The 19,757-nt window shown below is 52.5% G+C and overlaps 3 protein-coding genes across 9 annotated transcripts in view; 2 read left to right on the plus strand and 1 right to left on the minus strand.

The window, feature by feature from the left end:
- Nucleotides 1-19,757, plus strand: part of NUDT1 (nudix hydrolase 1) — a 1,171,653-nt gene that overhangs the window by 1,060,707 nt on the left and 91,189 nt on the right. The gene's annotated exons all lie outside the window — the stretch shown is intronic.
- MAD1L1 (mitotic arrest deficient 1 like 1) overlaps nucleotides 1-19,757 on the minus strand; it is a 423,851-nt gene that overhangs the window by 336,205 nt on the left and 67,889 nt on the right. For 5 of the 6 annotated variants that reach the window (XM_050784233.1, XM_050784234.1, XM_050784232.1 and 2 more), the window contains exon 11: nucleotides 719-805. In XM_050784233.1, the coding sequence (XP_050640190.1) occupies nucleotides 719-805 (87 nt within the window). Of the gene's footprint in view, nucleotides 1-718; nucleotides 806-13,778; nucleotides 13,916-19,757 lie in introns of those variants that run through there. The other variant, XM_050784237.1, reaches the window with a different exon arrangement.
- CHST12 (carbohydrate sulfotransferase 12) overlaps nucleotides 1-19,757 on the plus strand; it is a 515,718-nt gene that overhangs the window by 162,076 nt on the left and 333,885 nt on the right. The window lies entirely within an intron of this gene.

Genomic DNA, 19,757 nt, shown 5'->3' on the forward strand with positions numbered 1-19,757 from the left:
GTAACTCCATCTTCTGGTCAGGGGAAGGCATAAGATCCCTTTTTAGCCAAGGAGGCATAAGGGGCACTTGCTGGCAGTGGGGGTCCTAGGAAAGGCTTCCTTGTGCAGAAAGATCCAAGAAAGAGGCTTCTCCTTTTTGCCTGTGTGTGTGATGTCAGAGGTATGGCCCCTCACAGCCACGAGTGAAACCAGAGAAGAGCCGGGGTGTGGGATAAGAAGAAACACATGTCTGATTGTCATCCCAGGTTCCCTGAAGCCCTTGGGATTTCCTGAGTGACGGGCATGTCTCTTGCTATTCATAGTTAGCCGCTTCCAATCACACCTGCATTCACACTGACATGAAGACTCAGGGTGGGCCCGCTAGTGATGGATGGGCTGGTTCCCAAGACCACATGAGGCCCCACCCTGCTGGGAAGACGAGAACCCTCCTGATCCAAGGAGGGACCCCACAACAGGAGGCCAACCCCCAGACCCCATGGCAGTTTAGCACATTGTCAGAATGACAGACAGTGGTGCCTCAGCTGAGGCTCACAGCACATGGTGGAAACATGGGGCAAACCCTTCCCTCAAATCCCTGCTGCCTCTTCCCATCCCAGACCAGGGCCACCCACACGGTGAAGCACCGCCGTGCCCCGAGAGCCAGGGGGCACACACTCTCACTCGCCCCAGCTCTCCAAAGCAAACACATCCCACAAGCGCCCTGGGCGGCCGGGTCTACCTGCTGGTGACAGCGCTGTTCTTGTCCTTCAAGGCAAGCTCCCTCTGCTGCAGCTCAACCACGAATCTGGAAAGGTCTTCTGGAGTCCTGCAGGATAAAGAAGGCACACTCAGTTCCAGCTGTCCCCCAGAGTAAACCTGATTCTGCACACCAAACACGGCCAAAAGGAACCTCTGTAGCTGCTGCTCTGGAACCCAGGACGTGCAGACTCTGCGGACCCGGGTCCAGGGCAGCACGCACTCACTACGACGGGTCAGCCACAGCCCCCACCCTATGCAATGTCGGGGAGACGGCCTTAGTAAGCCCCGATTTTATTTCACCTGTAGAAACAGAGACACTACCTAACAGTGTCGCTCTTCAGAGGAAATGAAATCATGTTTAAAAAGCACCCACCAGGCACCTGGCACAGAGGAGGTGCTCAGCGAGTTTTAGAGTTTTAGGTTCCTTTCCTCACCTCTCCAGAAGACCCACACATAACAACAAGAGGAAAATCAGAGATCCCAGGTGTAGCGCTTCCTACTTTCCAGAACGATTGCAGATTGTCTCAGCGAATGCCTGAGGAACCCTGTTGTTCACCGTTTCCATTTTTTAAATGAGGAAACTCAGACTCCAACGTGAAACAGCCACTTCAAAGTTCAACGTGCACCGCAATGATGAGCAGCAGCCTGAGCCATGTCTTCTAACTCAGCGCTGGGACTCCGGAGCACGCAGCAAGGATCTGAGCCGGGCATGCAGTTACACCAGTGGTGTGTGAGCGTTCCCAGCCTCACAACCTGGGGCACAAAGCCAAGGCTCCCTGGCTAGACTGAGCAAGTGGCATGTGAGCCCGGGCCCAAGGCCCCATCCTCGTTCTTCTCTTCACCTGTCATGGACCAAGCGTAGGTCCACACAGAAAGCAGGTGCCGGGCAATGCTGTGACAGCCCCGCCCAGCCCCACTCAAGGAGCTGGTACTGCACCACTGAATGAGCAACAGGGACCCCAACATTGGCCAACGAGGCTACCTGCACCCCTGGAAGGAGAGGTCCCAGTCACTCTGTCAGCCAGGCCCCCAGAGCAGCCTCAGGTGGATCCTGGGCACACCCTCCCAGCAGCTTGCCAGGGAACTCCTCTCTGCGAGTCAGCCAGAGCCACGCAGAGGCACACTGCAACCACGGACCCCTAACAGAAGCCATCCTATTGACTAAAACGCGCACGCTGCAAACCTCACGCGCTGGGCCCGGCCCTCTGCCCTGAGACAGCCACTGACGTTTCCTGTCACTTAGCACCCTGCCCATGGGGCCCCGAAACCCTGCATCAGCTCATCCAGTGCTCACACAGCCCCTCCCCTGGGCTTCCAGCGCCCAGCTCCTCCTCCAAACACAGAGAAAGAGCCACTTCCCTATAAAGCCTCTGGCCACCCCCGCGCCCCTCACCATCCCATGCCTGTTTTGCAGGACATGGAGGACAACTGGAGCCCGCCTTGCTCAGCATTAGTTTTGAGTTTCTGGGGCATCTTCCATCTCTGGAACGAAGCTACCAAGAGCCTGTGAGCAGATGTCCTGCAGCCTGGCCCAGGCCCTGAGCCCTCACACACACCCAAGGTCAGTCCTAAGCCCTCCCTCTGACCACAGCCTCTTCACACAGAGTACACCATGGCCTTCTCTCTTCCAGGTCCCCTCAGAGAGGTCTCCTCTGCCCACCCAAGGAACGGGCCCCTTGCTGGGCGTCTAGTGGGGATAGCGATGGGTGCAGACGGAGTAGCTGGCACCAGGGAGACCCCATCTGTCCTCCCACACACAGGTAAACCGGGGTTAGAAAGCAGCTCCGTGGAAAAACCATTTATGACTGAAAGGTCTTGGAAGAGAAACTGAACTCTATGAGGGAGATGAAAGGTGGAGCTGGCCTTGAACGCCGTTACCATTCTCTCCAGAGTTTCCCAAAGCTTCCAACCTCGGGGAGTTAAAAATATCAGTACAAAAGTAAGGAAACCAGGCTGGGCGCGGTGGCTCAAGCCTGTAATCCCAGCACTCTGGGAGGCCGAGATGGGCGGATCACGAGGTCAGGAGATCGAGACCATCGTGGCTAACACGGTGAAACCCCATCTCTACTAAAAATACAAAAAACTAGGCCGGGCGCGGTGGCTCACGCCTGTAATCCCAGCACTTTGGGAGGCCGAGACGGGTGGATCACAAGGTCAGGAGATCGAGACCATCCTGCCTAACACGGTGAAACCCCGTCTCTACTAAAAATACAAAAAATTAGCCGGGCGAGGTGGCGGCGCCTGTAGTCCCAGCTACTTGGGAGGCTGAGGCAGGAAAATGGCGGGAACCTGGGAGGCGGAGCTTGCAGTGAGCTGAGATCCTGCCATCACTCCAGCCTGGGCGACAGAGCGAGACTCTGTCTCAAAAAAAAAAAAATACAAAAAACTAGCCGGGCGAGGTGGCGTGCATCTGTAGTCCCAGCTACTCGGGAGGCTGAGGCAGGAGAATGGTGTAAACCCGGGAGGCGGAGCTTGCAGTGAGCCGAGATCCGGTCACTGGGCTCCAACCTGGGTGACAGAGCGAGACTCTGTCTCAAAAAAAAAAAAAAAAAAAAAAAAGTAAGGAAACCTTTCCAAGCCAAGAGATATTTTTTCTGAAACATTTGAATGAGATATTTAAGTTGTTTTGCATTAGTCAAAGGGCCTGTAAATTTTCACTAACTCGGTGGGAAGAATTTATTTACAAATAAATAAAAATCGCGTATGTCCACATCTGCAGTGGCGCCCCCCAGCCCCTGTGCCCAGAACCAGCAGCAGGTAGGGTGGTCACAGGCGGCAGGCTACAGGCTCCGCCTACACAGCCAAGACCACCCACCTCACACCTCTCAGGGCCCCATCACTGGACCTGAAACAGCAGGAGGCCAGTGGAGAGGCATCTGTCAGGCAGGACCAGGCCCCAGGGTTCTCCCAGCTGGGATGGCTCTCTCTCACCAGAGGGCACACTGCCTGCTATCTCCCTCTGTGGGGAAGCCTCCCTGCAGCCTACAGAGCAGGAGGCAGAGTCGGGAGCATCCGACACCGATTTAGAAACAAGCTTCTTGCCCCAAAGCACGAACCCACTCAGCAAAGCTGGGAGCTGGGTAAGATCTCGGAGGGCCAGGCTCTGCTAACCACGCTCTGCAATTCCCAGTGACGCCAAGACCATGATAAATACAACCATTTAGCAATGAGGGAGAAATGGGACGGGTTCAAACAAACTGGAAAGTGAGAGTGACACAGCCCTCTTCTGAAGTGCTGGGCTCCCACAGACGACACCCAGGAAGGCCTCTGTCTCATGTCATTGGGGTCAACGCCTCATTCTGGCATGGATGGGCCACATCAGAAACCTGAGTACTCTGAAGCCTGGGGGCATCCATCTCAACCACCCAGGGAGCAGGCTGGCTCCACATTCCCACAGACTCCGCAGGAGGCTGCTTCCGGGTGGCTCCTCCTGCCTGAGGGGGTGTGTCCTGGGGCTGGTCCTGCCCCAGGCAGGAACAGAGAGCTCGGCTCGTCCTGAGGAAGAAGGCTGGCGCCTCCGGCGGATGGCCCCACACAGACCCCAGCCCTCAAGAGCACTGACACGTGATGGGCTCTCAGCCTGGATACTCGCTGGCCACATCCCTAGGCCCCCAGATCCCTGGTTGCCGCCTCTCAGTCCCCATGCGACCAGGCCTCTATCACAGGGAGGACTGAAGCTGCAGGGCTTGCTATTCCAGAGCCCTCCAACCACAGGGGTGGTGTGCCCAACACCTCCCATGGGCAGAAGCCACTGGAGGGCACAGGGGCACCAGGAGGAATTCCTCCCTTCACAGCCTCTTGCACTGAAAAACCCGCAGTCACTACTTTGGCTAAACCAAGCCTCGTGAGCACTGTCTGGCCATTCTTGCTCATGACCAGGGTTCAGCTTCCACTCAAAAGCACAAGCACAGTGAGCTCGATGACAGCGTTCAAGAACGTCACATGGGACCAGTCTACTCTACTTGAAGAGACAGAGGGAAGGCCAGGAAATCCTTAAAGGAAAAGGAGATGGACCCGCGGGAGAAAACCTGGGTCTCAGCCCCAGCCCTGACCCCTCCAGGCTGAACCCTCTACCTGCTTCGCTGGGCTTCCTAAGGCTCATTTCCAAAACCCCAGGGCACAGGCATAGTGCACTGTTACCTGACAACCCCTGCACTGTTAACTTGATGGACGTGGAAGGGACAGGGAGGATGTTTTAAGGGTGTGCAATCCAAGCCCATTTTCACACTGGCATTGCGAGGCCAGGAGAGGACATGCACCCTGGAGGCGGTGTCTGGATGTCGCCGTGGACATGAGGAGAACACGCTTCAAGTACAATCATCAACCAACATGTTAAAAGTATACCCTTGGTTCGGCAGTGTCATCAAAAGAAAATGTGCTCCCCATATACAAACACCAACTGGAGATCGATTACAGGCTAAAACCTCAGACCCGAAAATATAAAATTACTAAAGAAAACAAGGAAAACACTCATTGGTCTAAGCAAAGTTTTTATAGCTAAGACCTCAAAAGCACAGGCAACAAAAACAAAAATAGACAAACAGGACTATATCAAAGTAATAAGCTTCTGCCCATCCAAGAAAACAAGAGACTGAAGAGACAGCCTCCTGAATGCGGGAAAATATCTGTCAACTGTTCGGCCAGTAAGGGACTAACATCCAAAATACAACTCAAAAAGAACTCAAATAACAACAATTGAAAAACGTAAATAGTCCCATGAAAAAGTAGGCAAAGGACACATTTCTCAAAGGACGACATGCAAATGGCCAACAGGTGTATGAAAAAATGCTCAACATCACTAATCATCGGGGAAATGTAAATCAAAACCACCTTACCCCAGCTTCAAATGGCTATGAAAAAGACCAAACACACACACAGATGCTGGTGAGGATGCAGAGGAACGGCAACTCTCAGCTGCTGTTGGAGGGAATGTAAATTAGTACCACCACTATGGAACCCAGAATGGAGATTTCTCAAAAAGCTGAAAACAGAACGACACTCTATGATCCAGCAATCCCACAACGGGGTATTTACTCAAAGGAAATCACTGTATCAAAAAGATACCTGCACTCCCATATTTATCGCAGCAAAGACGGCAACGCTGCGGAATTAACCTGTGTCCAGTGACAGAGGAATGGATAAAGAAATGCGGATGTGCACACAATGGAATGCCATCCGACCAAAAGAAACAACAAGAGCTATGGGCGCGGTGGCTCACGCCTGTAATCCCAGCACTCTGGGAGGCCGAGGAGGGTGGATCACCTGAGGTCAGGAGTTCAAGACCAGCCTGGCCAACATGGTGAAACCCCATCTCTACTAAAAATACAAAAATTACCTGGGCATGGTGGCACATGCCTGTAATCCCAGTTACTCAGGAGGCTGAGGCAGGAGAATTGCTTGAACCAGAGAGTCAGAGATTGCAGTGAGCCAAGATCACACCACTGCACTCCAACCTAGCAACAAAGCAAGACAAGCAAGCAAGAGAGAGAGAGAAAGAGAGAGAGAGAGAGAGAGAGAGAGAAAGAGAGAAAAAGAAAGAGAGAAAGAGAGAAAGAGAGAGAGAAAGAAAGAAAGAAAGAAAGAAAGAAAGAAAAGAAAAGAAAAGAAAAGAAAAGAAAAGAAAAGAAAAGAAAAAAAAAAAGAAAAAAAGGAAGGAAGGAAGGAAGGAAGGAAGGAAGGAAGGAAGGAAGGAAGGAAGGAAAGAAAGAAAGAAAGAAAAGGGAGGGAGGGAGGGAGGGAGGCTGTAATTTGTAACAACGTAGCTGGAATGGGAAGTCACCACATCAGGTGAAATCCCCAGGAACAGAAAGAAACTCTACATGTCTTCACTCATGGGAGCTGTGGAAATTCCCCTCCCAAAGGCAGAGAGTAGAATGAGAGGTATAGTGGACGGGCAGGGCTGGGTGAGTGGAAGGCCAGATGGAGAGAGGTGAGTTAACGGGTGCGAACGTACAGTGCGATGAAAGGCATAGATTCAGTTGCTCCACAGAAGAGTGGGGTGACTAGAGCTAACAATGTCTTGTACAATTCAAAGTAGCTAGAAGAAAAGCAGAACTTCTCCCAATACATGGAAATGACAAATACTCAAAGTGATGGTCACCCCAAATACCCTGCACTTGCCCGCTCCACATTCTATGCGTGTAAGAAAATATCACAGGTACCCCGTAAATATGTAAAATATTATGTATAAAATACATAAACGGTAAATAAATAAAAGAAAATGTGCTCTCTGGGGATGAAGTGTAAGCTTTAGTTAGTGAAACAGAAGGGGTTTAAGGCAATGGTTTCAGAGCGCTCCATATGAGAAAAAGAAAAGACGAGGTGGTTTTGCCAACACGTGGACATTTCTGAGGCCACGAGGGAGGTCCCGTCAAGAATAAGGTGGAATCTGATCAAACCGGGCAGGAGGTCACCTCCTGAACTGTACAGGAAGCATCCCGGCGCCCTCTTCTCACATTAACAGCAGTCCATGGAGAAGGACGGAGGCCATCATCTGGAGTAAAGGACATACCCTTGAACCAGCTGGGGTGGGGAGGAGGAGCCCAGGAGGCTCTGGGCACGTGGAAGAGGCCACAGGGGTGGACTGCGAGCTCTCAGAGAGGCTTGCGCGGAGAAGTAGCCTGGGAGCCGGAGAGCCGCTCCTCTAGCGTGGGGCTTCTGTGACCTGGCAAAAAGCTTTGCTACCTCAGGAACACCAGACCTTCCAAAAGGATGAGGCTAAGAGAGCAAGCAAAGGGGGGTCCTCAGCCCCGACCTGCCATGCTCTTCCAAGAGGGTATCCCGAGGAAACCCAAGACAGGGACCACGCCTGGCCAAGGTGGCATCATCCTGCCACCATGTAAGGATGTTTTTAATTGTGCTAAAATACACTTAACATAAAATATACCATCTTAACCATTTTTAAGTCCCCAGTTATGTCGTGTTAAGCATATTCCCATTATTGGGCAACCAGCACCACATCCATCCCCAGAACTCTTAATTTGGCAAAACCGAAACCTTGTCCCATTAAACAGGAACTCCTGTAGTCCCTCTGCTCCCAGCCCCGGCCACCTCCATGCTACCTTCCGTCTCTAAGAATGCGATCACTCCAGCCACACGGGTGGAGCCGCCGCACAGCATTTCTCTGTGACGGGCTTATTCTACTTGGCATTATGTCCTCAAGGCTCATCCACGTTACAGCATGTGGCAGACTCTCCTTCCTTTTGAAGGCTGAGTAATACTCCATTGCGTGGCTTCACACGTATCCATTCGCCTGTCGGTGGACACCCGGGCTGCTTTCACCTTTTGGCTATTGTGAATAAAGCTGCTACTAACATGGGTGTGCCAATGTCTGTTCAAAACGCTGCTTTTAATCATCTCGGGTGGATACACAGAAGTGGCACTGATGGAGCATTCCATTTTTGGCTTTTCTGAGAACCACCACAGACTGTTTTCCACAGTGGCTGAACCAACTAACTTTCTCCATCTCATAGTTTTTAATTTATAAAAAAGCTCAACAATAAAAAAAAAAAAATCAGCAAGTCCTCATAGCCATAACACGGAGCACGGAACACCCATTAAAGCTGATGCTGGGCAAAAAGGTGGTCAGGCAGTTGCCGCAGACAGCAAAAAGCACAGGACACACAAGGATGTGCTCGGCTCTAGCCAGGACAGCGGGAGCATGGTTTCACGGCGTGTGTGTGTGTGTGTGTGTGTGTGTGAGGGGAGTGGGCACATGGTTTCACTGCGTGTGTGTGTGTGTGTGTGTGGTGAGGGGAGTGGGCACATGGTTTCACTGCGTGTGTGTGTGTGTGGTGAGGGGAGTGGGCACATGGTTTCACTGCGTGTGTGTGTGTGTGTGTGTGTGTGTGGTGAGGGGAGTGGGCGCATGGTTTCATGGCGAGTGTGTGTGTGTGTGTGGTGAGGGGAGTGGGGGCGCATGGTTTCACGGCGAGTGTGTGTGTGTGTGGTGAGGGGAGTGGGCGCATGGTTTCACGGCGAGTGTGTGTGTGTGTGTGTGGTGAGGGGAGTGGGCGCATGGTTTCACGGCGAGTGTGTGTGTGTGTGGTGAGGGGAGTGGGTGCATGGTTTCACGGCGAGTGTGTGTGTGTGTGTGGTGAGGAGGGGAGTGGGCACATGGTTTCACGGCGAGAGTGTGTGTGTGTGTGTGTGGTGAGGGGAGTGGGCGCATGGTTTCACGGCGAGAGTGTGTGTGTGTGTGTGTGTGGTGAGGGGAGTGGGCGCATGGTTTCACGGCGAGTGTGTGTGTGTGTGTGTGTGTGTGTGTGTGGTGAGGGGAGTGGGCGCATGGTTTCACGGCGAGTGTGTGTGTGTGTGTGTGTGTGTGGTGAGGGGAGTGGGCGCATGGTTTCACGGCGAGTGTGTGTGTGCGTGTGTGTGTGTGTGTGTGTGGTGAGGGGAGTGGGCGCATGGTTTCACGGCGAGTGTGTGTGTGTGTGTGGTGAGGGGAGTGGGCGCATGGTTTCACGGTGAGTGTGTGTGTGTGTGTGTGTGTGTGGTGAGGGGAGTGGGCACATGGTTTCATGGCGAGTGTGTGTGTGTGTGTGGTGAGGGGAGTGGGCGCATGGTTTCACGGCGTGTGTGTGTGTGTGGTGAGGGGAGTGGGCGCATGTTTTCACGGCGTGTGTGTGTGTGTGGTGAGGGGAGTGGGCGCATGGTTTCACGGCGTGTGTGTGTGTGTGGTGAGGGGAGTGGGCGCATGGTTTCACTGCGTGTGTGTGTGTGTGTGGTGAGGGGAGTGGGCGCATGGTTTCACTGCGTGTGTGTGTGTGTGTGTGTGTGTGGTGAGGGGAGTGGGCGCATGGTTTCACGGCGTGTGTGTGTGTGGTGAGGGGAGTGGGCACATGGTTTCACGGCGTGTGTGTGTGTGTGTGTGTGTGTGTGGTGAGGGGAGTGGGCACATGGTTTCACGGCGAGTGTGTGTGTGTGTGGTGAGGGGAGTGGGCACATGGTTTCACTGCGTGTGTGTGTGTGTGTGTGTGTGTGTGTGTGGTGAGGGGAGTGGGCGCATGGTTTCACGGCGAGTGTGTGTGTGTGTGGTGAGGGGAGTGGGCACATGGTTTCACTGCGTGTGTGTGTGTGTGTGTGTGTGGTGAGGGGAGTGGGCACATGGTTTCACGGCGAGTGTGTGTGTGTGTGTGTGGTGAGGGGAGTGGGCACATGGTTTCACAGCGAGTGTGTGTGTGTGTGTGTGTGTGTGTGGTGAGGGGAGTGGGCACATGGTTTCACGGCGAGTGTGTGTGTGCGGTGAGGGGAGTAGGCGCATGGTTTCACGGCGAGTGTGTGTGTGTGTGTGGTGAGGGGAGTGGGCGCATGGTTTCATGGCGAGTGTGTGTGTGTGTGTGGTGAGGGGAGTGGGCGCATGGTTTCACGGCGAGTGTGTGTGTGTGTGTGGTGAGGGGAGTGGGCACATGGTTTCACGGCGAGTGTGTGTGTGTGTGTGTGTGGTGGGGGAGTGGGGGCGCATGGTTTCACGGCGAGTGTGTGTGTGTGTGTGTGTGTGTGTGTGTGGGGAGTGGGGGCGCATGGTTTCACGGCGTGTGTGTGTGTGTGTGTGTGTGTGTGGTGAGGGGAGTGGGCACATGGTTTCACGGCGAGTGTGTGTGTGTGTGTGTGTGGTGAGGGGAGTGGGCGCATGGTTTCACGGCGAGTGTGTGTGTGTGTGTGTGTGTGTGTGTGTGTGTGTGTGGGTGAGGGGAATGGGCGCATGGTTTCACGGCGAGTGTGTGTGTGTGTGTGTGGTGAGGGGAGTGGGCGCATGGTTTCACGGCGAGTGTGTGTGTGTGAGTGTGGGGTGAGGGGAGTGGGCGCATGGTTTCACAGCGAGTGTGTGTGTGTGTGTGTGTGTGTGTGTGTGGTGAGGGGAGTGGGCGCATGGTTTCACGGCGTGTGTTGCAAGGATCATGGACGCATGGTTTCACAGTGTGTGGCGTCATGAGGTCGGCCTAACGGCATGGACCACCTGCACAAGAGTCATCTGCGGCAAGTCCAGCCTGCACCACCCCGCCCCACCCCACCCCATCCCACCCCACTGAATCAAGACCCCTGAAAGCGGGGCTCAGGGGCTGCACACAAGTTCCCTGGTGATTCTTACACACAACTACTTCTGGAACTACCGACCATCTGCATAGAGAGCGGAGGCCGGGCGCGGCGGTTCACGCCTATAATGCCAGCACTTTGGGAGGCTGTGCCAGGCAGTTCACCTGAGGTCAGGAGTTCGAGACCAGCCTGGCCAACATGGTGAAATCCTGTCTCTACTAAAAACACATAAAATTAGCCGGGTGTGGTGGCAGGTTCCTGTAATCCCACCTACTCAGGAGGCTGAGGCAGGAGAATTGCTTGAACCCAGGAGGCGGAGGTTGCAGTGAGCTGAGAGCACGCTATTGCACTCTGGCCTGCGCGACAAGAGCAAGACTCCATCTCAAAAAAGAAAAGAAAAGAAAAGAAAAAAGAAAAGAAAAGAAAAGAAATCGGGGAAAATCTAAGTGGAAAATAACCCTACAGCCTTCCGGGCAAGTTACCAAAGGCAATGCTTTATGCCACCAGGATGCCACCCACCACACCCGTGACGGAGAAAACACTGCCTGCTGCTCTCTGTCAATCTGAAGGACAAATATTGGGTTACAGAATTTGGTCCAAGTCTAAAAGAAGAATCCTACAAATGTCATCACAAGAATTCTGGAAACTCAAACACCTGAAACTGCCTAAGTGGCTTTGGCTACTGTGTAAGACAAGGCTATGGACTTTTGATAATTTGATATATACTGGAACATCTTCCAAACAGTACTAATACAATATTTTAAAAATAGAAGTCAGTAATAACAAGGCAATGGGAACACGGCTGTGGGCAGGCCTGCTCCACTCACCACTCCGGGAGTGCAGGTCACCGTGGCCGCTCCGGCAGTGCAGGTCACCGTGGTCGCTCCCGGAGTACAGGTCACCGTGATCAGGAAGGGGCGATGACAGAACAAATCACAGCACTTAGAGGGCTCTTCCCCTTCATGTTATGATTTGAGTTCCCCACCGTGAGTCCACGCCTCACATGCGTAAGAACCCGCAAAAACTGAGAGACGGAGAAGTGAAAAGCAGCACAGCAAGCTCCCGACACGGAAGGCGCTGCCCATCTGGGAGAAGTGGGGAGCCGGTCCCCTGCAGTCTCTCCTCAGCACAGCACAGCACAGGCCCAGGGCCCCGGGACACAGGGCAGAGGGTGTCTGGAAGAGGAGGGCAGACACCTCTCGAGAAGCCCTGGGACTCAGGAACAGGGCTTGCGCCTGTGGGAAGAGAGGGCCGGAGCTCCACCACCACTGCCTGTCATGAGCTCCTACAAGAACAGGGGAAAGTTCTTGAAGAGCTGTTGAATCACGAAGGCTTAGTAAACAATTGCAGCCTTCGCCACATATCAAATCCAAGACCAGAGCCCCAACACCTCCAACTGGCAGGAAGAGTGTTTATTTTCCAGAAGCCTCCTGACCTGTGTGTGGTTAAAGCTACTCAGAGATGTTTACCGAGGGTGCTCTGGGGATTAGCTAAGTGCTCGTAACCAGGAGGAGCCGTGCCAAGTATCATTATGGCCTAAGAACAACTCCCGACAGTCCATTCTGAAACCCGCGCTTCGCCGACTACAAAGTGGAAGGCATTCAGAGGCCTCAGGAGCCTCAGCTCGGCAATGACAGGGCAGTGACAGCTCCAACTGCAGTGGAGCCTGTGACATCTGCTGCTGCAAACGCGAGCTTCAGCTGTGAAACCTTTTTAATTCTAACTGGTGGGTTTTCAAGGGGAAGAAAGTCTTTGTTTTTTCTGCAGCTGAATTTTGACTCAAGCCCAGCTGCACGCAGAGCGGCAGAGGGCTGTGGGGAGTCCGGCCCACTGCTTTCTTTCCGAGGCGAGAGCAGCTCCAGCCCAAGCCACGGCTATTTTGGGGCTAACGGCAGATAGTGCCAGTTTCACTGAGTCTGAAAAACTGGAGATCCAGAGGACTCCGAGGTGGAAAATGAATGAAACGGCAACAGCCATCAAACTAATTAACAAACAAGACACCTCAAGCTTCCAAAGAATAGAAATCCACAGGGCCTGGGAGCACAGTCCAAAACTGCTGAGGCTGGGGCTCCAGCCAGAGCCCTGTGGCAGGCGGGGAACACAACCCAAGCGACACAGGCTGTCTCTACAGGGCTTGTTTTGCGAATAGAATGCAGAAATAGGAATAAAAATACATTAGACAGCAAAACCTCAGTGCTACAAACCAAAGGACAATCGGCATTCACAACTGCAAAGTCACAAGGGCAAGAGGGCGTCATATCAGCCAGATTTTTCTGGCTGACGCAACGTAATTGTGTGGAAAGGTGGGGCCGCGAGGTTGGGAGGGATGCATGTCCCCAGAACACGGGAGGAGCAGCTGGTGTTTTCCTAAAGACAGGGGACTAATGCCATGCTGTGTCGCACCTGGCCCTGGGTCAGGTTCCGCAGGAGCCACCTGCCCGAGGCTGTACCTGCTGCACCCAGCCTGAGGCCACTGAGCTGGAGCTCAGGCTCTCTGGTCCCAAGACCAGAGTAAGCCCAGGTCAGAGGACTCACACAGGGCACCAGTCCCTCTCACCAAGAGACTGGGCCGCTCCATGACACCTTGGCCACATGGCAGACGATGCCACTCACACTCTTCCAAGCAGAAGGAAGGTCACTCTTACCCCACGGAAAGGGACCCAGGAATGGTGTGGTCTCAGGCCTGGCTGCTCCACCACTTCTCTCCAGCCCCATCCGAAAGCCCAAAGGCCCACGCAGCAGCAAACCCTCGTCACACTGTGATGCCCCCCCACAGACAGCAACCACCTTCCTACGGGCACGTGGGTCCCAGACACTGCCTGGGCAGGACAGGGGTGCAGGAGGCATCTGTTTCTCCACATCACTGCCTCAAAACCTCCCACGACGGGAGCCACACTCCCACCTCAGGGCCTCTGCACAGCCCTCTTCAAGAACACCGCACCCCTAGATGCCCACGTGGCCTGCCCCCTTTTCATTTGTTCGAGTCTTCACTGGAATGTCACCTGAGCCCTGGCTCCCGGCCGCTCCTCCTGGTGCTCTCCTCCTCCACAGACCACCACCAGCTGAGATCCTGCATCTTTCTACCAGCTTCTCTAGTGTCTTTTCCCCTCCACTGGAATGCAGGCTCCAGAAAGGCACACGACTGTTTTCTACTTTGTTCTGTTTTTTCCACTGGCCCAATAATATGTTTTCAATAAATATTAGGAGAAAGAACAAAAAAAAATAATATCATTCCAGAACAGTAACCATCCAACTAAATGCTACGCAAGTCATTCTACTGAACTCAGACCACTGGATTAAAAGTTCGGTATAACAGGTTAAATGTTACAGTCTATCCATACAATGGAGCCTGTGTAAGACGGAAAAAACACATCGTTTCCTATATTAACATAAAAGATCACCAAAAAGGCATTGCCGAAGAGAGATACAAGAGGCGTATTATAAGTATGCTATGCCACCATGTGCAGAAAAGTCAAAACCTGCATGGCTGCGTTAATTCATTTTTGCACAAAAGAAGTCTGGCCGGCTGCCGTGGCTCACGCCTGGAATCCCAGCACTTTGGGAGGCAAAGGCGGGTGGATTGCTTGAGCCCAGGAATTTGAGACCAGCCTGGGCAACATGGTAAAACCCCGTCTCTGCAAAAAAAAATACAAAAATTTTCCAGGCGTGGTGGGGTGTGCTATAGTCCCAGCTACTAAGGAGGCTGAGGCAGGAGGATCACTTGAGCCTGGGAGGCAGAGGCTACAGTGAGCTATGATCGCGCACTGCACTCTAGCCTGGGTGACGGAATGATACCCTGTCTCAAAAAACTACATACATATAAAAGATAAACAAGAAAATAACAATGGCCTTATGCTGGAGAAGAACAAGAACATGGCAGAGGCTTGCCACTGAATACTTTTTTTTTTTTTTTTTTTTTTTTGAGATAGAGGCTCGCTGTGTCACCCAGGCTGGAGTGCAGTGACATGACCTCAGCTCACTGTAATCTCCACCCCCCAGGTTCGAGCACTTCTCCTGCCTCAGCCTCCAGAGTAGCTGGGATTACAGGTACCCACTACCATGCGAGCTAGCCACTGGATACTTTTTGAATGTTTTCAATATTTTGTACCAAGAAAATATAATAGCTGTTCAACACATAATTTTCTTTTTTTTTTTTTTTTTTTTGAGACGGAGTCTGGCTCTGTCGTCCAGGCTGGAGTGCAGTGGCCAGATCTCAGCTCACTGCAAGCTCCGCCTCCCGGGTTTACGCCATTCTCCTGCCTCAGCCTCCCCAGTAGCTGGGACTACAGGCGCCCGCCACCTCGCCTGGCTAGTTTTTTGTATTTTTTAGTAGAGACGGGGTTTCACCGTGTTAGCCAGGATGGTCTCCCTCTCCTGACCTCGTGATCCACCTGTCTCGGCCTCCCAAAGTGCTGGGATTACAGGCTTGAGCCACCGCGCCCGGCCTCAACACTTAATTTTCAAAGCCTAGTATTGCAACCTTACGTTGCAGAATCAGGTACTACATAAAAATTTTATAAAAAGAAAAATAATTCCCAAAACAAATTAATGCAGAGAAATCTAATTATAACCATTTGTAACAAAACAATTCTATCATTCCTAAGTGACGCTCAGCTATGCATAACAATGCAAATAATTTGCATTATAAACGGGGCAGCAATCTATCAGTGCAAAGTTTCCTATCCAGAATCAAGACGGTAATGGATCCCAGAAGGTGGCTCAGTGAGGAATCAAATGATGCGTGTATCTCAAACATTTCAACTTAAAACATAAAAACACACAATTATTTTCCAAGCTGCAAACTTTTTCTTCAAACATGAATCCATTATTTGGAGTTTCATCTTTTTTTTTTTTTTTTTTTTTTTGCATGAACCACGTCCACGACACATGACAGTCGTGTTTGTGAGCTGCTGAGTGTCAGCTCCTGATTGTTAGTTGTTCCTCTAAACTGGATCCCTGTAATCTTCCTAGACCTTACAACTGTTCCTCGTCATCTTTCACGATTTGCTTTATTCAATGGCAATCTTTCAGCAATTTTCCTTCGGGACTTTGCAAAGCATTCAGCTTTGTCTTCACAGGAACATTGCTCTACACATAATTATTTTTCATCAGCTTCCATATTTAATTAAATTATGTAATTACGATGACATGCAACAGGCACAGACCGGCACATTAAGGACGGGCGGCCAAGGCCTCCAGGGAGCAGGACTGAGTGAGCGCCCACAGTGTTTACAAAACTCGGGAGTGATCACAGAACCCAGGGGCTTGCTCTGGGGGTGTGGGAACTGGGAAGGTCCCCACGTTTTCAAAGAAACTTTCCTTTTTCTTGAGAATGGGCACACAGACGACAGTACGCATTCCTTGTTTTTTGTTTTTGTTTTTGTTTTATGAGACGGAGTCTCACTCCTTTGCCCAGGCTAGAGTGCAGTAGCATGATCTCGGCTCACTGTAACCTCCACCCGCTGGGTTCAAGCAATTCTCCTGCCTCAGCCTCCTGAGTAGATGGGATTACAGGCACACGCCACCACGCCTGGCTAATTTTTTGTATCTTTAGTAGAGACAGGGTTTCACCATGTTGGCCAGGCTGGTCTCGAACTCCTGACCTCGTGATCCGCCCGACTTGGCCTCCCAAAGTGCTAAGGTTACAGGCGTGAGCCACAGAAGCACACTCTTCTATGTATAACGCATTTTAAACTTTAAAAACAAATGGAGAAGAGCATGCTGGTCATGAGAGCTGCCGTGCAGCAGGAATCAGCACTCTTCTGGGCAAGCCTGGGGAGCACTGGTCGCCCTGGAGGCAGCCTGGGCCTGGCTCCTCTCAGAGTTACCCCCTCCTCACCATGCGAAATCTGACACAAAGCATCACCCTTATCCATGCCAAGAACTACTGGGAACAGAAACGTGCACATAGTCTTGTTTTCAAAAAGCAGGTTCTGCAAACCATCCAAAGCACAAAAGAGGCAGCAGAGTGAACACCTTAGGTCTGAGTCTCAGTCAAGCACTCAACTCTAAGTCCATTCATTGCAAATCTGTGACCCTGACCAACCAGTCAACTTCTCCAAACCTCAACCCCTCCTCAGGAAAATGGGAACAGTTACAGTCTCCGTTCCAGCATGGACTCACTGAGAACCGGATGTATGCAAATGCCTACGTCCTCTTCTCAATAGGTTACTTGTACAACGAACTGCTGTATAAACAGAGACTATATGATTAGAAATAAACACTTTTCTATCCACTGGCCTCATTCCAGAGGAGACGTAAGTTGATTCTAACATCCTCAGGCACTGTTCCAAAGAGTGCCGACTGATGCAAAGGAATGGGAGAGGCAAGAGAACAGTCAGGCACAGCAGAAAGCCCGCACTCTGGAGGCAGCCAGGTGAAGGGCCCAGGTGAGACTGTTTTCTGGTCTATGAAATGGGCAATTCGACCCTCCTGCAGGGACTCTGCACTGAGGGCACCCAGCAATCAGTTGGAAACCCTGGACCCCTGTGACGGTTCCTGGTGCCCACGCCCATCACCCGAGCAGGGGCAGACGGCATGCCTATCAGTTTTTAGATCACATTGAACGGAGACACCAAATGTGTTAAGTGACAGAGCCACACTGAGAAGCAGAAAAAATGAGGGGGGAGGGGGGTGGTATAGGAAAAATAAATGTTTTGACAGTTGCACCAAAAAAATCAATTGTAGAAACATATGGTGGAAGCGTGCACCTGATCCGTCAGCACAACCTATGAAGACGCCTGCAGAATCTGCATCCAGAGAACAAACCTAACTGAGCATTTCCTGTGTGCCCAGCAAGGACACTGCACGGACAAACAGGAGGAGTCCTTTGCGGCCAGAGCTGAGTGGCTCGCTGAGGTGGCCAGCTATGATGACAAGAGTGGGCAGGCGACATCCCCGAGGCCCAGAGGAGGTGACAGTGGCATGATCCAGTGACCGGATCCGGAGGAGAGTGGAAAGCCTGAGGCTGAGGGAAGGGGGTACGGTCACCTGGGAGGGCCAGGAAAGGGCGCTCGGGAAAGGTGATATCTGAGCACAGATTCAATGAAATAAGAAGTGGGCGATACAAATATGGCTGGGCGCAGTGGCTCATGCCTATAATCCCAGCTATTCAGGAGGCTGAGGCAGGAGAATCGCTTGAACCTGGGAGGCGGAGGTTGCAGTAAGCCGAGATCATCACATCATTGCACTCCAGCCTGGGTGACAAAGCGAGACTCCACCTCAAAAAAAAAAAATAGCAAGGGAAGAATTTATAGGAAGTTCTATAACAAGCAAGGCTAAGCTACAGCTGCCAGGGGATGAAGGGCTGGACTGGGGGAACCCAGGGAACTCTGGAGTGATAAAAGTGTGTTATCTGAACAAACACGTGTGTTCCACTTGTCACAACTCGTCCAGCGACACACCTCAATCTGCACACTTCAGTGTCCAGGCTCAGGGGACGCCTGAGCCATCAGCACGAACCCACAGTCACACTCTGGGACGCAAATTACCCACAGGAGGATGCTGCTGCCTGCTGCGCTCCAGCCACCAGGACCACCCTCTGCAGAGCGGGAGGAAGCAGCCATGCACAGCAGGGAGCCATGGGGAAACGTGGTCCAGGGGAGAGGGGACTCTGCGCCGCGTTTCACTGTAAACCAAGGAGGTGTCCACAGCACGAAACGACCAAAACACATGTCTCAGCTCAACAGAATGGAAGGGGTGGGAAAAATGGGTGCTTTGGTAGGTGGCAGACTCCCCATCCCCCAGAGGTGCAGGGACAGACTGATGGGCAAGGTGGCTGGAGGCTCAGGGTGAGACAGAGTGCCCCTGAGGACCGGGGGGGCCCACAGCAACACGTGGCTCGCAGCTTGCCACGGCTGGGTGGCCACCCCATGCTGCCACAGCCCCACTGACAAGGCGGGTCTGTGTACGTGGCATGACCAGCCCCCAGGGTGCGCCTGTGCCCGGAACTCCAGTGTGGTAACTGTGGGTCCACACGCTCTGCAGAAGAGGAAGTAAGTCCTGGGGTCCATACTGATGAACTATCAGGGTCACTCATTAAGTGATTCAGTAAAACCACACGTTCTCCCACATGCAAACTTCCCACAAGAACAGGCCACCAGCAGCCAAGTCCACACCACCACGACCGTGACATGGTCCATCCAGACCTCGCCTGCCAGGAGGGGATCCTGCTACAGCCCTGGAACCAGGCCATGTTTCACGGCTCTTTTGCCAGGAACTGACCTCCCGCCTCCAAGCTAATAGGAGTCCAGCTCTCTCTCAGCTGCCCACAAGTCAGCAACTTGGCTCATCTGCTGCAGGGAAATGAGTTACAAGGCTCCACAGACACATGTAAATAAAATGAGGAAACTTCAACTTTACAGTTGCTGCCTTCACATTCTTTCTCCCAGCTCAGGAAGGATTAAAAGGACTTCAAAGCAGCCTGGGTTCCAATTAAGCCAGTGTGACCACCCCAGGGATGCTAGAATATTCCTGATTAACATGAGGCGCTGTTTGAACTGTTCAAGCTAAAAAAAGCCCTCAGAACCTTTCAAACAAATGCCATAATTTTCTCTCCCTGTTTCCTCACTCTTTGGAAAAGCTGATCTTTTGAATGCTTCAAACATTCAAAAAGAAAGCTAGATAATGGCCCCCAACACAACTTCGGCAAAAAGCTCAGAATAGGGGCAGTGAGCGGAGAGCTTGGGATGCAATCACACACAAGCAGGGCTGCTTCCGGGAGGCGCGGCCTGGCCGGCTGAGTCTGTGACAGCACGTGTCCACCATCCACACAAGGCACAGCAGCTGGGCCGGGAGAATGACCCGGGCGGAACCACACCTGGCAGGGAGCTGCAGGGCCTCCATCATCATGCCAGGTGACCCCAGTGACAAGGGCCTCCAACAGAAGAGGCCCAGGGAAGGGCCTGAGAACCACCACTGCGCACCTGGACAGCGCACTCCATTCACAAAGCACTCTTTCAGGAATGGCCACGGGCTGCTGG

Source organism: Macaca thibetana, chromosome 3, assembly GCF_024542745.1.
Source record: "Macaca thibetana thibetana isolate TM-01 chromosome 3, ASM2454274v1, whole genome shotgun sequence".
NCBI classification, from domain to species: domain Eukaryota; kingdom Metazoa; phylum Chordata; class Mammalia; order Primates; family Cercopithecidae; genus Macaca; species Macaca thibetana.